At 47.0% G+C, this 20,730-nt stretch overlaps 2 protein-coding genes across 2 annotated transcripts in view; both read left to right on the forward strand.

The window, feature by feature from the left end:
* LOC308330264 (ras-associated and pleckstrin homology domains-containing protein 1-like) overlaps positions 1-6,005 on the forward strand; it is a 31,691-nt gene extending 25,686 nt beyond the window's left edge. The window contains exons 17-20 of the mRNA XM_080785080.1: positions 1-5; positions 925-1,040; positions 1,592-2,848; positions 3,066-6,005. The exon at positions 1-5 is cut by the window's left edge and continues 140 nt beyond it. Coding sequence (XP_080641206.1) covers positions 1-5; positions 925-1,040; positions 1,592-2,848; positions 3,066-3,860 — 2,173 coding nt within the window. The 3' untranslated portion in view covers positions 3,861-6,005. The remainder of the gene's footprint in view (positions 6-924; positions 1,041-1,591; positions 2,849-3,065) is intronic.
* An 8,538-nt stretch (positions 6,006-14,543) lies between these two features.
* Positions 14,544-20,415, forward strand: LOC308331039 (protein EOLA1). Its single transcript, XM_080786142.1, has 4 exons — positions 14,544-14,671; positions 17,048-17,251; positions 17,625-17,670; positions 18,796-20,415. Exons 1-4 carry the CDS (start codon positions 14,660-14,662, stop codon positions 19,005-19,007), a joined length of 474 nt encoding a protein of 157 aa, XP_080642268.1. The 5' UTR covers positions 14,544-14,659; the 3' UTR covers positions 19,008-20,415.
* The last annotated feature ends 315 nt before the right edge of the window (positions 20,416-20,730 follow it).

The following is a 20,730-nucleotide window of genomic DNA, read 5'->3' on the forward strand; positions in this document are numbered from 1 at the left end:
ACCAGGTCTGTCTGTCTGTCTGTCTGTCTGTCTGTCTGTCTGTCTGTCTGTCTGTCTGTTTTAAAGCTCTTCACCGGGTCCCCCGACTCCGAAAATACCCGAGTTGACCCCGAGAGGTCGTGTTTTATTGTAATCACTCGGGCAGGGTCGGAATCGGACATATATCCGTCGGAAGCCGGGTCTGTCAATCAGTATGTGTAATGTCCGAGTGGATTCGAGAAGACCTGCAGTAGGCTACTGTGTGTGTGACTGTGGTGTGTGTGTGTGTGTGTGTGTGTGTGCGTGTGTGTGTGTGTAACTGTGACGTGTGTGTGTGTGTGTGTGTGTGTGTGTGTGTGTGTGTGTGTACTGTCTGTGCTTTCTTGTTGTTGTTGCAAATGTTAAGAAAATATTCAACCAGTGTGTGATAATCACACACTGATTGAACATTTTATTATTTAAGTTCAGTTTAATCCATTTAGACCTGAGGACGTTTCTACGAAATCCTGAGAGTTTTCTGAAATACCCTATGTTTCTGTGCTCAATATTTCATGTCAAGGACCCCAAAAATGATATGTAATATGCCTCCCTCCCCCATCTGAAAGATTTGAGTTAAAATGTTCACTCTGTAATAATATATATTCAAAGATTTGAGGCACATTTTCACAATATTTCAAAAGTTCGTAGCGCGGCACTCAGTGCTGTGCTATGAGCTTGTAGATCTGCTATTTTTCAATAGCTAAAGTCTTCAGTGTTTCCTCTGGGTGACATCTCTTAATACATACTCTAAGCCAAAGCATTATGGGCATTGTAGGAATTCAGCAATCCAGACACACCCTAGTCAAAACACACAGACTTCATGATATAACAGACGTCAATAAAGTTTCTTTCTACTACCTTGTGCCACTCAGAGTTTGTTTTTGTGTTTTTGACTCCGCCCAATAGAGTCCCAGTCAAATCACTCCAGCCAATCAGACAGCGGCGTGTCAGAGATGACAGGCCACGCCCGCTCCCAGAGTGTCGTCAGCTCCATCTTCTCTGAGGCCTGGAGGAGGGGAGAGGTCTGTGTGTGTGTGTGTGTGTGTGTGTGTGTGTGTGTACACGGGGAGAACACGTGAGGGTACCTACCCTATAGGGGACACGGGGAGAACATGTGAGGGTACCTACCCTATAGGAGACACGGGGAGAACATGTGAATGTACCTACCCTATAGGGGACACGGGGAGAACATGTGAGTGTACCTAGGAGACACAGGGAGAACATGTGAGGGTACCTACCCTATAGGGGACACAGGGAGAACATGTGAGGGAACCTACCCTATAGGGGACACAGGGAGAACATGTGAGGGTACCTACCCTAGGGGACACGGGGAGAACATGTGAGGGAACCTACCCTATAGGGGACACAGGGAGAACATGTGAGGGTACCTACCCTAGGGGACACATGTGAGAGAACATGCAAAAAGTGCCCATACCTCGGTTATGGGCACTGATGATGGGAAATGCGGCAAGATGGCCGCAGCATAAGGTCAATGCAGTTAATAACTTCTCTTCCTTACACCTCTCTCTCTCTACCCCCCCCTCTCTTTGTCTGTCTGTCTGTCTGTCTCCAGATGATGAGGATAGAGTCCATCAGTAGGCCCCTCCCCCTCTCCAGTGGTCAGTCTCATCAGACTCCGCCCTCCGGGACCAGCCCCTCCCTCTCCGATGACTCCTCCCCCTCGCCTCCGTCCCCACCTCCTCCCCCGCCTCTGCCAATCACAGGCAGCGTTGTGGCCGACGGCCCCCATTCCGCCCCTCCCCCCAGCACCGTGTATGTGAAGTACAGCACGTTGGCCCGCCTCCAGGGCCACGGCCAAACCCCCTCATTTGGCTCCTCCCCCCCTTCCCCTCCCCCCGCCGGCACGTTGGCCCGCCTCCAGGGCCACACCCCCTCGTTTAACCCCTCCCCCCCTTCTCCTCCGCCGCCACCACCCCCCATGGGCCCCGCCCCGGGCTCGGCCGCCGCCTCCCTGGCGCTCGGAGGCCCCTCTCCCCTCGCGACTCCGCCCCCACCTCTGACCCCTCCCCCCACTCCTCCGGACGAGGCCGATGACGACGGGCTACCGCCGCCGCCGCCACCTCCACCGCCCGACTCCGCCCCCCTCCTGTCCAACACCGGCCTGCATCACTTCCTGTCCCAGAAGTTCCCCCACATGGCGTACGACTTTGTCCCCCTCGACGACGACGACCAGCAGGACCTGCCCCCTCCCCCTCCTCCCCCCGCCCCTCCTAAAACCTTCCTGATTGGAGGAGGAGGCCCCTCCTCCCTCCCCCCCCTGGCGCTCTCGTCGCCCATGTCTCCGATGCCTCCTCCTCCCGGCACTGGCCACGCCCCCTCCATGAGGAGGGGGCAGAGCTTCTCGGCGGGCCACTCCCCCTGCGGCGGAGCCCCGCCCCCCCCGACCCTGCCCAAGCAGCACAGCCTGTCGTCGTCCAGGCTCCTCCCCCACCCCCTGTCCTCCCCCTCCCCGCCGGGAGGCTCCACCTCCTCCCTCCTCTCCGCCGCCACCTCCTCGTTGGTCAAGCAGATTGTCAATCAGTTCCCAGGGGGCCAATCAGACGCCGGCGGTCCTCCGGTGGTGAAGGCCAAACCCAAATGGCAGCCGCCGCAGCCGGGAGGGGGAGGGGTGGGCTCCCCCGAGTTCCCGCCTCCCCCACCTCCCGAGAGCGAGTTCCCTCCTCCCCCCTCTTCCTCCCAGACAGGCTCTTCCTCCTCCTCCTCTAAAAGGGGCGGGGCCGGGCCTCCTCCCCCCGCCCCGCAGAGAGCCTCCGCCCGTGACTCTGCCTCCTCCCAGGAGGCGGAGCCTGCACGCCCCGCCCCCAACAAGGTCGGTTCATTTCACCTTTTCAGTTTTATTTCAAACTATCGTAATTAACACTCAAAGTGATAATTAATTAATACCCGTTGGATGCTCAGAACTACCTATACTATTCAGTGAGTGACACGCTGTCATGCTGGATTACCCAGCCAAGGTGCCTGGACCGCTAGGCAGGCCCAGGCCGCTTGAACCTTTTCTAAACCTTTGTCTCCATTGGTTCTTCCAGGTGGAGAGTCTCGTCAGCAGGTTTGGCTCCTCCTCCCCGCCGGGCAGAGACTCCGCCCCTCCCAAACCGGGGAAGTTGAATCTGGCCAACCTGCCACTGGCGCTGCAGGGCCTGGTCCCGGCCCCCGACTCCTCCTCCCCCGACTACTTCCCGCCGCCGCCCAGCGACTTGGAGCTGCTGGCGCCGCCCCCCACCCAGTGGCCCCACCCCTTCCCCCCCCGCGTGGCCGTGGTCAACCCCCAGCCGCAAGTCGTCATCATGGCCGCGGCCCCTGCTCCGGCGGTCTCCGCCTCCTCCCCGTGGAAGCAGGGTGGCGTGGCGACGGCCAACAACCACGCCCCCCTGTGGAGCGGCAACGCCCCGGCGCCTCCGTCATTGGACGCCGCCGTCGTCCCTCTCTCCCCGCCCCCTTCATCGGGAGGAGGAGGAGGGGGCGTGTCCTCGCTGCAGCCACACTTCCTGGAGGACCTGAACCGCACGCTGAAGAGGAAGTCGGGCGTCCCGCTGGGCCGCCGCGCGCCCGCCGACCGCAAGACCGTGGACGACATGGCGCTGCTGCCGTCGGCCCCCGGGCACGGCCACGCCCCCTCCGCCGGCCACGCCCCCTCCTCCTCCTCCTTTGGCCACCACGCCCACACGCTGTCCCGCCACCACCCGCGCTCCCACTCCCAGCACTCCTCCCACTCCTCTAGACACGCCCCCATCATCTCAGGCTACGCCACGCTGCGCCGGGGCGGTCCGCCCCCGGCCCCACCCAAGCGAGACCAGAACACCAAACTGACCGGGGATTGGTAGTTCAGAGACCCTAAACCCCTCCCCCCAACACCAAACTGACCGGGGATTGGTAGTTCAGAGACCCTAAACCCCTCCTCCCCCAATACCAAACTGACCGGGGATTGATAGTTCAGAGACCCTAAACCCCTCCCCCCAACACCAAACTGACCGGGGATTGGTAGTTCAGAGACCCTAAACCCCTCCCCACAACACCAAACTGACCGGGGATTGGTAGTTCAGAGACCCTAAACCCCTCCTCCCCCAATACCAAACTGACCAGGGGATTGGTTAGTTCACACCCTAAACCCCTTCCCCCAACACCAAACTGACCCGGGATTGGTAGTTCAGAGACCCTAAACCCCTCCCCCCCAACACCAAACTGACCAGGGATTGGTAGTTCAGAGACCCTAAACCCCTCCCCCCAATACCAAACTGACCGGGGGATTGGTTAGTTCACACCCTAAACCCCTCCCCCCAACACCAAACTGACCGGGGATTGGTAGTTCAGATACCCTAAACCCCTCCCCCAACACCAAACTCACCGGGGATTGGTAGTTCAGAGACCCTAAACCCCTACCCCCCCAATACCAAACTGACCGGGGGATTGGTTAGTTCACATCCTAAACCCCCCCCGCCCCCCACCCCAAGCCTGAAGACTTGAACGAACAATGTCGCTTTCTGTCAAGAAGATACACCGTTCCTTCCGTCCGTCCGTCCGTCTGTCGGTCATTCCTCGCACTAAAAGCCTGTTTTATACTTCCAACGTACGCCTGATGCGGCCCGTAGTATGAGCTGACGACAGGTAGCATCTAGCATGTAGCGCTGAAACTATTTAACCCATTCAATGCCTCCTGCATCAGTGGTTCCCAAACTATTTCATGCCAAGTGGATATGTATTATGGTCGCCGCGGAAACACATCTGATTTTTTTTTTTTTTTTAGGTACACACCCTAAAAAAAAATGCCATTCCATAAAGGTTTTAGAGAAGATACAACATACTATTAAATGAATACAAAAATGCCATAGTTAATTTATGCTTGACTAACAACCCCAAATCAGCATATATGCTATTCTAGAAGTGTCAATTCGTGAATGTTTGTAAAAAAAAAGAAAAAAGAAAAAACATTGGACAACAATCCGCCATTGGATGAATCCAAAACGTATTGGATACAATAATCCGTGAAGACATACTGGTGTTGTGAGCTTGTACATCTGTTTACACGGCGTGACGGCGAGTAGCAAACGCCTCCCCTACCTTTGTTCTCCAATTATCATTGTTCCTGTTGTTTTTTATTAATATTATTATTATCATCATCATTATTATTAGTATTGTTGTTATTGCCAAGACAAGAGATATATATAGTATATACGAAACACAAGCTTTTTCCATAACGTGCGCGCCGCTTCGCCTCAACAATATAAGCAACAATATAAACGTCGCAACTTCCAAGCCGCTGTCAGAGAGACGCTAACGAGCGAGACGCCTACAAGAGCTATGCTAACGAGAGAGACGCTAATGAGAGACGTCGCTCTGTTTAGATTTTTTTGTCAATTATGTATGTGTAATATATATACAGGAAGTAGAGGTACTTACTTACAGGAAGTAGAGGTACATACTTCCTGGAAGTAGAGTGTACTTCCAGGAAGTAGAGTGCCACTTCCAAGAAGTAGAGTGCCACTTCCAGGAAGTAGAGTGCTACTTTCAGGAAGCAGAGGTACTTACTTACAGGAAGTAGAGTGCTACTTCCAAGAAGTATAGTGTACTTCCAGGAAGTAGATTGTACTTCCAGGAAGTAGACGTACTTACTTCCAGTAAGTAGAGGTACTTACTTCCAGGAAGTAGAGGTACTTCTGGGTGAAATTAATAGGTGGGGGCGGGGCCTGTGTCCACTGAACATGTGGACAGTGTCCAGTCAGCTTTTTGTGGTTTGAAGTTGACATCGGAAGGCTCTGGTCGCTGCCCCAACCCACAGACCAATCAGAAGGCTCTGGTCGCTCCCCCGACCAATCAGATTAATAAAAAAAGGCTGCTGAATGGAGAGAATCAGTCTGCTGCCGTGGTAACTTGTACTGCATGGTTGCTATGGATACTATGGATATAATATAGCACTACCACTTAATGAGGGAGCTGGACACTATGGATCATATAATGTAGCACTTAAAGAGGGAGGGGGGGGGGGGTGTGGAACATGTATGTTGTGGGAGGGGGGGGGGAGTAATGCCATTTATTTCAAAATGTGTGTCTTGTTTTATTGTTTTACATAACATTATTTAAAGCCTGGAAGCTATTGTTATTATTATTATTATTTGTGTATGGGAGGTGGGAGAACGAGAAGTGTTTCTTAGCATTGCTTGGAGAGGTCTCTTCCAGTCACCTGTAACCTTGGAGAATTTTGATCTATCATTTTAACCTATCATTTCCCCCGGAAAATTTTGACCTTAGACACTAGTTGATTGGCACATATGTTGTATTCAAAGTGTCCACTTTAAACCTGTCCCCTTATGTGTGCTAATAATGTTATAACAATAATATTTGGACTAATAATAATAGCAAGCAATATAAAAATAAAATATCAAACATGTATCAGATCTCACAGGACGCTTGTTTACTGAAACGAGCTCATACATGTCCAATCAGGGCTCTGTTTGCTGAAACTATAGCTCATACACGTCCATGTATATGAATTAGTTGGTCGGCTACTTAATGTAGAACTTTATGTAAATAAAAGTTGTGTAAACATTGCATAGCTTCTATGCCAGCTGCCACATGCAGGCTTTGTGAATCACAGCTGTTCCTGGGTCGTCTCACGCAGCCAGACAACTATTCCACAATCAGGGGTGCCCTGAAGGGCCCAGCTGGGCCATTTCTGCTAAGCAACACAAGCTATATTATGCTTGGATGCATTTGCGCGACTGTAAAGACGAAACCGAGGTGGGGAGGAGACTTCACATCCGCTTTCTCCCTTAATCATTTTCAGAGCTTCCGTCCATTGCTCCAGACTGTTGCCTAGCCAGACTATAGGCAACAGTCTGGCTACATTAGACTGTTGTCCAGGCAACAGTCTGGCTACATTAGACTGTTGTCCAGGCAACAGTCTGGGTACATTAGACTGTTGTCTAGTCAGGCTTTAAACCATGATGTTCTGTTATTGTTTCTGTTCCATTACGTGTTTACATGCATTGTTACCAGTCCTTTAATAAAACAGTATAAATGCATTGTTACCAGTCCTTTAACAAGTTGGTTGCCTCTGACGGAATATTCCGAATACTCCATTCAACTCACACCTCTGGCGGGACTTCTGACATCCCTGTGGAGGTTGCGGACGTTTAACAGGATTGTTTAAATGGTGGTCCGTAGCTCAGATAATACCCAATACATAATAGAGCACCGAAGTCCTGACGTCACTGTTAGTAGAGGGCGCCAGTCCACATGTTTGTGTACTTTTTATTTGCATTGAAATCCCCATTTTAGATCTCTTCATATAAGAACTAAAATAAACCGATCATCCCGGCCTTTTCACTCATATGAATATGAAGCATCGACTGAAGGTGGAAATGTACAGATATACCCAAAGAGTAACACAATAAGCGCTAGAAACGAGTCAAACAACCCAGAGACTACATTTCCGGGTAGGTGGGGTGGCTGCAGCCAGTGTTTAGGAACTAGTTCAGTTCACAGTTCAAAATTTTAAAAATGAACTAGTTCCGTTCATAGTTCATCATTCAAAAAAATTTAACTAAAGTTCATTGTTCCAAAAAATGAACTATTACAGTTATTTTTCGTTATTTTTTTTTAATTTGTATTATTATTATTGCCACAGCCCATAGCCATATAAAACCGCAGACTTTATTCCAAATGAAGTCCTTTGGGATTCAAAGTACCTGATGAATAAATACAACACATCACCAAAGTCCAATTTAGTAGCAGGGCAAAATACACAATATACACGATCTGAACCGACATAATAAATATATAGGCATGAACATAGGCTAGTACATATTCAAATGTGCAGATGTTGGACTGTACATCTGAGATGACTCTTTTGAAACCTCTCAAGGGAACTTTCAAAGCCAATTTTAGTCTGGACTGTAGGTCGTTCCACGACCAAGGGCCAAAGAAGGCCAGACATTTTTTTACCCCTCAGATTTGAATGCTGGTACTACACACCGCAGCCAAGCATTTGACCTGAGGTTGAGGCCATTTTGGACCAAGTCGAATTTGGATGATCAGGTCACCCAGAATGGCTTTATAAATGAAAATATGCCAATGCTGCAGCCTGCGAGATGCCAATGAGAACCAACCGACTGTAGCATACAATGTGCAATGATGTGTTCTGAAAGGTTAAATTAGTTATGAATCTCAATGCAGCATGGTACAATAGGGCCAAGGTGGAGGAGCAGGCAAACCTATAAATGGTATCACCAAAATCCAATTGGGACAGAAAGAGACCAACAATGACCAGCTTTTTACAAGCTGAACAAGCAAAACAAGCCTTCAATCTGTAGAAGAAACCCGGAGAGAATTTAAGCTTTTTGCACAAGAAAATCACTTACACGACCTCTAAGAATGAAACCGAGCGTAATAGTATTAAGAAGAGTTGTTAGAATGTTAAGAACTGACGCTGGCAGACCAGATGTGGAAAAGGATTTAAAACTAGGCTGTGTGTGTGTGTGTGTGTGTGTGTGTGTGTGTGTGTGTGTGTGTGTGTGTGACACACTCTCACACTCACACACGCACACACACAGAGAGAGAGAGAGAGAGAGAGTCTGCAGGGGGATGAATAAATGTAGGTTATTGGAGGATTACTGTCAGGCTTGTAGTGAAATGCTTCACTTATGGTCTGTTACTATTAACCTAGTCTACTATCAGTTGTAGTAGAAGTGTAGTGACGTGTTGTAGTCTATTGTAGTCCAGTGTGTGTGTGTGTGTGTGTGTGTGTGTGTGTGTGTGTGTGTGTGTGTGTGGGGGACGAGCACTAACATGACTAGAATGTAAAGTGACATTAAAGCTGCGGTTCCAAAGAAGATGGAAGTATCGGATGGATGGACATAATTCCGTTTCCTCCAGAACGCTACGAGAGAGAGAGCAAGAGAGAGAGAGAGAGAGAGGGTGAGTGCTTCAACAACATCTTCATTCCATTTATAATGAACGGTGAATTAGCTCCACCAGCAGGTAGGAGTGCGCTACTGCAGCCTAAAATGTTAGACTAAAATGGTAAATGGTGCATTAATGTTGCGCTTCACGTGGATTCACACATACACACACATGTACATGTGCGTGTGTATGTGTGTCGTGCGTGCAGGTCTCAGTGAGGTGTGTTCCAGCATGCTGGAGGAGGTCAGCGGAGGTCGGAGGTCGGAGGTCAGAGGAGGATCAGACCTTCTGCACTCCCTGCTGAAGGTACGCTGCGTGCGTGCGTTTGTGCGTGCGTGCGTGCGTGTGTGCGCGTGTGTTACACAGACAGACTGAAGATATATTTTTGTGAGAAACTTACACATGTCCTCCATCCATATCCATTTGTAGTTTATGAAATATTTAATTTGCGTGCGTGCGTGCATGCAGGTGTACGAGTGTCTGGTGTGGTTCCACAGAGTGTCTCCCTGCGCGTTGCTGCCTTACTCCTCAGGACTGTCACATGAGGTGAGTGCACGCACACACACACACACACACACACACACACACACACACACACACACACACACACACACACACACACACACACACACACATGCACGCACACTCTCTTTTGGCTTCAGTTAGTTTTTGTTAAGTTTTTGTTAAAATTTTGTATCATTCCGATTCCATTCATTTTCTGTAAATGTTGTAATGTTATTGTCCTCCATCAATTATGTTCTGATTCTTGCCTAGACAAACACGGTTTGTGCGTGTGTGTGCACGTGTGCGTGAGCGCATGCGCGTATGCGTGCGCACATACGTGTGTGTGCGTGTGCATTTACGTGTGTGTGTGCTCTCCATCAGATCTGTGATGTCATCAGAACTCTGTCCTGTCCGTCAGGCGACATCAGAGAACTGTACGACCTCCTGACCTCTGTCCACATGCAGGTACCATGACCTATGACTAGGGATGGAGCTACAAACTCGATACCCGGAAAATCCCGATAACAAGCTTATCGAGTACCCGGTATCAATAAGCTTTGGGCTTATCGAGTACCCGGTATCAATAAGCTTTGGGCTTATTGAGTACCCATAGTATCAATAAGCTTTGGGCTTATCGAGTACCTGGTATCAATAAGCTTTGGGCTTATCGAGTACCTGGTATCAATAAGCTTTGGGCTTATCGAGTACTCGGTATCAATAAGCTTTGGGCTTATCGAGTACCCGGTATCAATAAGCGTTGGGCTTATTGAGTACCCGGTACCCTCTACCTGTCTGTCTCTCTACCTGTCTGTCTGTCCTGCAGGCTGTGCTGTGGTGTCATGACAGCGTTGCCCAGTCAGAGTATGGACCTGTCTCACATCGCCTCCCGGACCAGGAAAAAGGCGCCATGCTGCCTGTCTGTCTGCTCCAAGACAAGCAACCTGTCTGTCTGCTCAAAGACAAGCAACCACTGGTGAGACAGACAGACGGACGTACAGACTATTCTGAAAATAGCAGATCTATACAAGCTCAAAATGTTCCGCACACACGTTGTGAGCTTGTAGATCTGCTATAAACCAAGCATTATGACACATTAATACATCACCTGTAGATCTTATATTTAGTCAACTGAAAGTAGACCAGAAGTAAAACATTTCAAATGACAAATGTGACTTGACTAAAATGTGACAAAAATCAAATGGCTGAAATGTGTCCAAATGTTGACTCTTTAAGAAGGATCGAGCAGAGAGGGGCGTGTCCATTCGGAGGCGATGGGACAACCTTCGTCGAATCACACTGGAGAGGCTGGTCCCCGGGAGGCGGGCCAGTGCGGAGGAGGCGGAGCTTCGCTCAGATAAAGGCGGAGTCAGGCTTTTGTCCCGCCCCAGGGCCCCTGCCCAGGCAAGCCTCTCCCTCCCTCGCTACGAGTGGGCGGGAAGTTGTCGTCTGTGTCATCAGAGTGCAAGCCTCCACCAATCGGCTCCCTCCATGTGTGACCCCGCCCCCGAAGCTGGTGAGTACTGGCCGATATTATAATATAATAAAATGAGGAAGTGACTAGTGGACAAGAGATACAGTATAAGTATAAAAGTAATTTTCCACTTGGTTGCATGCTGAAAATAGCAGTTCTACAAGCTCACAAAGCATGCGTCGCAGCGCCTCGTCTCCAGCATTTCAGCAGGTGTAAAATCAGCCATTACGACGCCATCAAGGCCCGCAAAAATTAATTTTAGTCTACAAAAAACAACAACTGTAGATTTAGTCGACTAAAATCGCATGACATTTAGTCTGCATTTCAGATGACTAAAACTAAACAACATTTTATTCAAAAGACTATGACTAAACTAAAATCAACACTGGCTTCAAAAAATGTAATATTATAAAAAATGACTCTCGCCTGCCCCCTATAGCTCCGGGCATCTTCAACAACAACAACAGTGACTATGCGTCGCCCCCCCACCCCGTGCCGGCCTACAGCTGCCCTGCAGTTTACCAGCGCACCACAGGGGGGCGCTGCAGGACCGTCCCCACCCCGGGCAGGACCGCCCCCACCCCGGGCAGGACCCCTCCTCACACGGCGCCCTCTAGCCCCGCCCCTGTGCGGCGCCCACGACATAGAGGCCACGAGGCTCCTCCCCCCCGGCCTGACGGACACCTGACGTCCAATCAGAGCCCGGTGAAGCTGCAGCCTCAGCAGAAAGCGTCCAACCAGAGCCCAGTGAAGCTGCAATCTCACCAGAAAGCATCCAATCGGAGCCCTGTGAAGCTGCAGCCTCAGCAGAAAGCGTCCAACCAGAGCCCGGTGAGGCTGCAGCCTCAGCAGAAAGCGTCCAATCAGAGCCCGTTGAAGCTGCAGCCTCAACAGAATGCGTCCAATCACAGCCCGGTGAAGCTGCAGCCTCATCAGAAAGCGTCCAACCAGAGCCCAGTGAAGCTGCAATCTCACCAGAAAGCATCCAATCGGAGCCCTGTGAAGCTGCAGCCTCAGCAGAAAGCGTCCAACCAGAACCCGGTGAGGCTGCAGCCTCAACAGAATGCGTCCAATCACAGCCCGGTGAAGCTGCAGCCTCATCAGAAAGCGTCCAACCAGAGCCCAGAGCAGGTGAGACATCTACAATCACAGCTCTTTAATTATTTTCCACAATTTTAATGTGGTGTTTACCCTTGACTTCTATTTACTATTATACAACAGGTCGTTTCGAGGAAGCAATCTAATTATTTGAAACAGCTTTCTAGCCGTGCTTAAACCACGGTAATGGCACGGCTAATCAAAACGAATAATTCAGCCGTTCTTTTCTCTCAGAGCGCAGCAGACTTGGACATGGTCCTGACTAAGACTCCCCCCCCCCACGGCCCTCGGACATGGTCCTGACTACAACACTAGATGTTAGGCTAATTCTTTCCTACTTTTCACTCTTTTATGTATTTATTGTTGCAACTTCTCTTGCTCTCACCTCGGCAGCTGGTGGAGCCCACGCTAGGGGGCGCCATGGAGCAGGCGGTGGACAAGCTGCAGGGACTCACGGTGGCCACCGGGGTGTGGCGGCAACGCGCCCCTCCCCCTCCCCCTCCTCCCAGGACCTCCTCCATCTCGCCTAAGGCCACGACGCCCGTCGCTCCTAAACTCCACCTCCACCTCTCCTCCTCCTCCTCTTCCTCCTCTTGCTCCGCCTCTTCCTGTCTTTCAAGCCGATCTTCCTCCACATCGTCCGGCTCCTCCGGGGCCACGCCCCCTTCTTCCCTGCAGGCCCCTCCCCCAGCCGCCGGCCTGAACGGGGGGGCCTCTGGCGCCGCCCGGAGTCCGGCCGGACGCACGCGGCTGAACAACGGAGCACTCCCGCCATGTTCTCCTGTGGAGGAGCGAGCGTACCGCCAGGCCACCGGCTGTCTGTCTACCAAGAAGAAGAAGAATAAGAACAAGAAGAACAAGAAGAAGAAGTAGAAGAAGAAGGGAGCGGAACTGTCGCCCACTTCTCCTCTGAACACTCAAGAACTGAAGCTCACAGTCATTCGCCAAAGGACCTCTGACCTTTAGGTCTTCCAAGGAGTCCATTTTATGAATCGCTCGATCCACTTTTGACGACGCCAAAAGGACGACGACATCTGCCCCCGCAAGGGGATTTATTTCCCGATTGTAAAACATAGATTGGTTACGCAACCACAACAGCCAATTAGCTACTACAAACGTTATGCAAAGCTCGGCCAATCACAGCGGAAGTTAGTTACTACAGAAGTAGTAGTAGTACAGAGTGCATTTCTAGTTTTCATTGTATCAAGTGGTATTTCGCTACTAATTACAAGACAATTGACGAATAACTTATTTTTCTTTTAACACTAGCATGTCTGAAAGGTTTTTATTTTTATTTTGAAGTCTATTATCTTTGCCCATGAAGCTTTCAGAAGGTTCCCCTTCCATGACCATCATCATCCGTCACCATTCTATCATCTCAGACTTTTGACATCTGAAACATTTTCTAAATATGAATTTAAGCACATTTTACTTCAGACAAGCTAGTATTGCGTATAGCTTTTTTCTTTATTGTTTTATCACTTTCATGGCTTGACCCCGTCTTATCGCTGCTTGCAGCTATATTTATTATTATTATTATTATTATTACTAAACTGTTATGTTAGGGTGTGGTGGATATATGCAGGACAATTATTTAAAAACTGTTTTAATTCATGGTGATCTCGCCCTTGTCTGTTATATCAGTCGTTCCCAAACTTTGCCATGCCAAATTGACACTAATTAGCCCGCAGACCCCCATTTGAAGAGATAATGCCATGCAGGGACCGCCATATCAGAAGATTTTTATGGCTCTAACAGTGATTCTCAACCTGTTAAATTCCAAGGACCCCCAGTCTGACATGCATTTAATACATGTCAAACTATGGGGGTCCTTGAAATTAAACAGGTAGAAGTTCTACCGACCCCCATTTAATGACATTTCTATCTCTGGGACTCCCAATTTATATTGTCAAATCAATGTTAATATAACTGAGAGTGTACAAATGGAACCAAACGTCGTTCCAAACCGGGTTACTTTTTTGGAGTTGTGCTGTATTATATAAATGATGTTCATCATGCTCTTTTTATTCTGTATGTATAGGCCTATGTTTTGCACTGGAGCTGTTGGACAAAACAAATTTCCTTCAGGATCAATAAAGTAGCCTATCTAGGTATTTAATAAATAACATTAAAAACATAATAAACAATAAAAATTATTCTCAATGATTTGATTAAACAATTATCAATAAAATAGTTATTATTATTATTTCTGTTGTTGTTCCTAGTACTTTCCACCAGGGGGCAGCACCTCACTGTACACTCCAGGAAGTGGACAGTGTTGCCATGTCTGATAATTAGAAGCACAGGCTATAGGTTTTTTTTATTCATTGTCACTTTTTCTTCTTTTTTTTTGTCAAATTGTTTTGTTTTGTTTTGAAAATAGCCGATGCGACGCGTTGTGAGCTTGTAGATCTGCTATTTTCAAATAGCCTACAATCTAGATCATATTACAGCCTGACTTGCTTTTCTGGGGGACTTGGTTTTACAGACATGGGTTGCTTATTTCTCTCGTCGAACACAACCTGGCAACACTGGAAGTGAAGACCAAACGGCATAGGGGCATAGGGGCTACTTCAGAATTCAGATCAGCTCTGGTTGTTTTGATTCTTCTGGTTCCTTCCATGAACATTATGTTACATTGAAATCCACTAAATGTTCATCCAGGTGAGTCTTATTTGTTGTTTGTTACATGTTGGCCGTGCTTAAGTCTATTTCATGTAGCCTATCCTATGTATAATCAATCGCGCCAGCAGGGGCTGGGAGTCCGATCGTTTATTGACTTGTTATTGTAGCTTTCGTTTGAAATATAGCTACCATTCCACATAATGTGAATAACAGTCAATCAATCAATATTCTTCATCTGCTGTATGATAGATGATAGATATCGTAGCTCTGTTATTTTATAACAGGAGTTGACGGAGTTGAATGACTAATTAAACCCACACATTTAGTTTGTGTCAATAAGACATGAACCTGAACATATTATAACTGTTTAATACAGTGCAGGTTTTCAACCCTTTTCATTTCATGGCCGGATGGCCCATTATTTATTGGGCTTTTGAGCCACGGACCACCATTACATTTATTTATAGCCTCTCAGAACCAAAACTTTGAATATTTAATTGTTGTCGTTGGATTATATAATTGTGTAGGGCTACGTCTTGTAAATTAAGTAATGCAGATGTTTAACAAAAATAGAACTTTTGAGAGCATCAAATGACACCAAATGCGGCCGTACGGGTCATTTTACACTCTCAAGAGTTATCCTAAAGGTCCATTTGGTTACCAACTCTCCATCATTTAGCTCATGGGGATCACATGGAACCCCCTCAAGGACCACTGGTGGTCCCCGGACCACTGGTTGAGAACCATTGGTTTAATATATTGTGATTGATACGTGCATGGGCTCGGTTTAAAAATATTAAAAAAAAAAGATTCCAAAAATATTTGGGAAATGTCCATAGCCCTCCTATGTGACACAGGCTGAGCCTGTGTCACAAGTCACAAACATACGGTAGCCTATAAATGTCATACCTTAAGTTTTATGTCAAATATCTACATGAATAATGACTATTGGGTTCACATTTATATTTTGAAGTGCAGTAAACAGTATCTGTTTTATTTAGACCAGTGGTTATCAACGTTTTTCATGTCAATGACCCCCCAAATTGACACTTTAGCCTGCGGACCCCCATTTGAAAAGATATGCCAGCTGGGACCCCCATTAGAGAAGGTTTTCTATTATTCTTTTCTCAACCATTTTTAATTTCAGGGACCCACAGTTTGACATGCATTAGGCTAGTGACCCCAGTGGCATTACATTTAACTGAGATTGTACAAATGGAACCAAATGGACCCATTAGGTCCGTAGTGTGGCACTTAGTGCCGCGCTACGAGCTTGTAGATCTGCTGTTTTTCAAAAGCTAAAGTTTAAAAATAATGTTTTAAAGTGGTTAAAAGCTATGAGGTGACACAGTCCTCAGGTCTAAAGCGTTATTCATAGTCTGAATTTTCGGTGGTGAGTTGACCACCAAACTACATCATGACGTCACGAGCCGCGGTGAAGAGCAAACCACCGCCACCGCCCAAGCCCTTCTCTCTGTTTTTACTCACCACTGCTCAACGTTATTTCAACTCCGGTGGTCACCTCACCACCGGAGCGGTGGTCACCTCACCACCGGAGCGGTGGTCACCTCACCACCGAAAATCCAGACATATATATGAGCCTTAAAAGGTGTTGATCAATATTATGTCCCGCAGTGTTGGGAAAGTTAATTTATTTTATGAACTAGTTCAGTTCACAGTTCAGATTTTTAAAAAGGAACTAGTTCAGTTCATAATTAAACATTTTGAACTAAAGTCCAGGGTTCCAAAAAAGGAACTATTTTAGTTATTTTTCGTTCATTTTTTTAGTTTTGTTTGTTTTTAAATTATTGACGCAGCCCATAGCCATATAGAACCGCAGACTTTATTGAATAAAAAAACCTGTGGGGATTAATAAAATGACAACTTTTACACCATTATCCAAATTAATTCCTTATTATATATATATTTTTTACATTTTGGGGAAAAAATTGCTCTTTTGCAATGTGAAATGCCACCGAATTCTTAATCCTTTTCCTTTCCTTTATTATGGGCCAACTTGTGAAAGTTGCATGCTTTTATTGTGAAGGGTCTCGGTTCTTACAGCCTGCAAGCTCACAACGCGTTGTGGACGCAACGTGTTGTGAGCTTGTAGATCAGCTATTTTCAGCATGGAACACGTGTACGACGAAGAATAAATCAGGCATCACTGCGCTTCTGTGGAGGGAGAGAGATATATTTAGTTTCTCCGAACGAGGCGATCATGTATGGACAGTTGGACACACATGACATACCTCATCGACGCAAAAATAACAAGCACTTGGAATCTATTTTTCGTGGCACATTATAAACATGTTTACTTTGCCTCCTCAGTGTTTGGGTCGGGACATGTATAGGACTGTATGTGTCTGCTGTCAGGTCTAAATGTGTTGATCAATGTCCCGTTGTGTTCTCCAGGTTCCGTGTCTGTCGTTCCGTCAGCCGTACGCCGGTCTGGTCCTGAGCGGCGTGAAGACGGTGGAGACGCGCTGGCGGCCCGTGTTGAGCGGCGTGCACGGCGGCACGCTGGCCGTGCACGTGGCCCAGCGGGACTGGGAGGGGCGTGACGATTGGACGACACTGATGGCCGACGCCCTGGGTATGGACCACACCCACATCCAGGTAGGGATGGAGCTCGAAAAAAACCGATAACAAGCTTATCGAGTACCCGGTATCCCGGTACCCGGTATCAATAAGCTTTGGGCTTATCGAGTACCCGGTATCAATAAGCTTTGGGTTTATCAAGCCTGTTACCGTGATGATATTATTTTCCAAAAGTAAAACGGTCAATTACCTTCCGTCTGCTAGAAAAGTACTGTATTTGAACTTGAAGGCCTTCGTAAAAGATACCGGCTCTGTTCAGAATGTCTCCCGTCTTTCCAAAAATAATAGGAAATACTCGATAGTGGCCTCGATTAGAACCCGGCTCGATAAGCCTGATCGATGAGGTGCTCGTTATCGATGGAAAACTAACGAGCTCCATCCCTGCATACAGGAGCTGCTGGAGTCCGGGGAGAGGTTCGGCCGCGGCGTGGTGGCAGGTACGAACTAACGCTGCGGCTCTCAAAGGTCTCGGGAGAGTCGGGGCACGCACACCTGCAAATTACTTTTCATCCACGGCCACCACCTAAATTACACCGGTAACTTTTATCAATGTAATAAGCCAAGAAATAGCCGATCTACAAGCTCACAAGCTTTCGGTTTATTCGAATGATATTGAATGAACCATTCCAACACCAAAAGAGGTTCCCGCCCAGAGTGGGATAAAAAGCCAATTTGAATTACATCCTTTGAACGAAAACATGCTGCGTGATGACGCAACACGGGCCGAAGAAGAAGAAGTTCGATTCCCATCGCTGCGCGTTCCTCCAAAAACAGCTGGCTTTGATTACAGTACTATACTTCGTTTTTAATCTCATGCAAGATGACATCCAGACAGTGTACGTATGTAATTGCTCATTTTAAACTTAACGCTTAGTCCGCCATTAGCGTAGATCTACGTCAATCACCTGTAACTCCTATTCCTTGTCCCAGATGGCATTTTTGTTCAAAACAAGCTTTGTTCCACGGCCGGGAGCCGACGCTGTGATCCTTCTGCATCATGTACTAGCAGAACCTGCGGCAGACATGTACTTATGTTGCATCGTCAGATTCCTCACACACCCCTAACATAAGATCATAACATCCAGTTTGGAGTTTTGGCTCTTCAAAATAAGCGCTGAACAGGGAAAAATGCTGGCGTGAATTATATCAATTATTATCAATAAATTCTGGCGGCCTTAGACTAAATCTACAGTTGATTTAGTCGACTAAAATGTATGTTGGCAGGCCTTGATGCCGTCGTAATGAAAAATGCGTTTCAGCAAGTGTAGCTTGTAGATCGGCTATTTTCAGCATGCAACCAATTGTACAAAAATACTGGATCTCTTGTCCACTAGTCCCTTCCTAACATTTTAGTCTAGTGTTTATTTGGTGACGAAATTGTCAATATATTTAGTCTTAGTTTTAGCCATTTTTTCATTTAGTTTCCATTTAGTTTTCGTCAGTGGAAAAAACGTAGTCGACGAACATTTTTCGTCATAGTTTTAGTCGACGAAATGAACACTGCCTGCCGTTTGTTCCTGGAGAAAGAGCATCGTGTGTGTTTGTGTTCCAACTCATTAAAGGCCTGGTGGACGTGGGCCGGACTTGGCAGTGCCCCGCCTCCCTGCCGGAGGAGGAGCTAATGGCCCTGGAGCGATCCGCCCTTCTGATTGGCCTGGAGGAGAAACACCTGACCCGTCTGTCCAATCCCCGATGGCTAAGGGCCCCGGTGTACAGCCGTGGACACAAGGACCTGTGGACCGTGGACATACCCACACAGCTGCTGGCTGACTAGACTGGAACTCACCTATGCTTTTTACAGCATAGGCAGCAACTATGCGCAGCTGCTGGACATGAGACTAATTAATTAGAGCGACAGAGAGGTGTGTGTGTGTGTGTGTGTGTGTGTGTGTGTCAATTTAACAAAGGTGCAGACGATCAAAAATCAGCAGAGAGTGAGCGACGTTTGCGCTACTCTATGCCGAATTGCTGCTGACTGACTGACGCACACACACACACACACACGCTGGCTGACTGACCCACGCACGCACGCTAGTACTGCACGATTCTTGCTCGAATGTTAAATGTCCATTTACCTCCAGAAGAATTGAGATCACAATTCTCACGCAGTTCTCATTTATTTCCATGTAAATAATGATTGTCTTTAGTCTGTAGTTGCTGAACTGTTACTACGCTGAAACAAACTAATATTCATTAGATCTGCCTACGTCACATCGCAGAAATCGAACGCATGTACTGTATGTACAGTATGTAAAATGTAACGAGCGACGCCTAATAAGACCAGATTTGACTGAGGGTCTGCCATCCTGCAAACTCCAGCTTTTCACCAGAGGAGAAAACTTTATTTTTATTTTTATCCAAAGTGAGTTTATAGTAATGTTAAGAGTCCACAGAATTGAACCTTTCAAGCCTGTTTTCTCAACTCGCTGTTTCTCTGCAAGACATTACTCTATAAGCCATATCTCCAAAACTGGTGGGTCAAACTGAACAACCAATATGTCAATTTGAAGCTATGATTCCCTGATTTCATATGACAAATTTAGTCACATATTTCCTTTCGCCGAGAAACCTGGAAACACACAGAAACAGCAGAAAGCTGTTAAACCAGAAGCCTATGAGAGAATTGTATTATATCTTTGCTCCCTATCGGCACAAATGACACACAGTATTTAGTTAAAATCTAAGAAAATTAAATTTTGGGTGTCCTGTCCCTTTTTAAAGCAAAAACATAAGAGTAAATAAAAATATAGCTGCAAGCAGCGATATGACGGTACCAAGCAATAAGGAAAATCACACCTGTGTGAGGTTGTGAACCGAGCGGTGCAGGCTGCTCAACAGTGCCACTTTAGGTCAGCCAGCGGCATTGCAGCTGTTCGTACCCCAAACAGACTCTCTTATTGTGCATATTGCATATGTAGTCTTGTTCGTATTGCTGCATTCCTTGGCCCCTATCTTATCGCTGCTATCATTTCTATTTGTTCAGAAACGGTGGGTCCAAATTTACCAGCTTCCAATTCCGATGTTGTCTGCAAATGGCATTGTTTCATCAGTTTATTTTACTTGTTTATCTTGTAGGGATTTCTGTTTACTAAAAAAGCCAGAGAGACAAAGGAGAAGTACCCAGCTCGATTACCTTTTTTTTGTGAAAAGTCATGATGAAATATTAAAGAAGGGTACCTCAAGTTGCCATGTTTTGCTGTACTTCAATGTATTTCGATGAGAAATATATATTTTTATGGAATATTTTACATTGGGTAAAATATACCTGTGTTTAGTAATAGTGTGACAAAAAATATGTTTAGTGTTCTAGGGTTAAATAAGTACAATATAACGTTGAACCATTTTGGAGAACACATGTAGCCTATGGGTTGATATTGTTATTATTGAAAAAAAAAACATTTCTAGATTATTATTATTATGGATTTTGGTGATTTATTTAAAAACATATGTTTACAAATATTTAGATTTGTATTATCGTGAGAACGATGGCTTCCATT

Source organism: Protomyctophum bolini (assembly GCF_963924005.1).
Source record: "Protomyctophum bolini genome assembly, chromosome: 16".
Taxonomy (NCBI): Eukaryota; Metazoa; Chordata; class Actinopteri; order Myctophiformes; family Myctophidae; genus Protomyctophum; species Protomyctophum bolini.

Bases quoted from the DNA above. Each gene is read 5' to 3' on its own strand.
- LOC308331039 (XM_080786142.1), top strand. The intron at 17,252-17,624 runs GTAGGGATGGAG...CCCTGCATACAG, and splicing joins TGGACCACACCCACATCCAG to GAGCTGCTGGAGTCCGGGGA. The intron at 17,671-18,795 runs GTACGAACTAAC...AACTCATTAAAG, and splicing joins CGGCCGCGGCGTGGTGGCAG to GCCTGGTGGACGTGGGCCGG.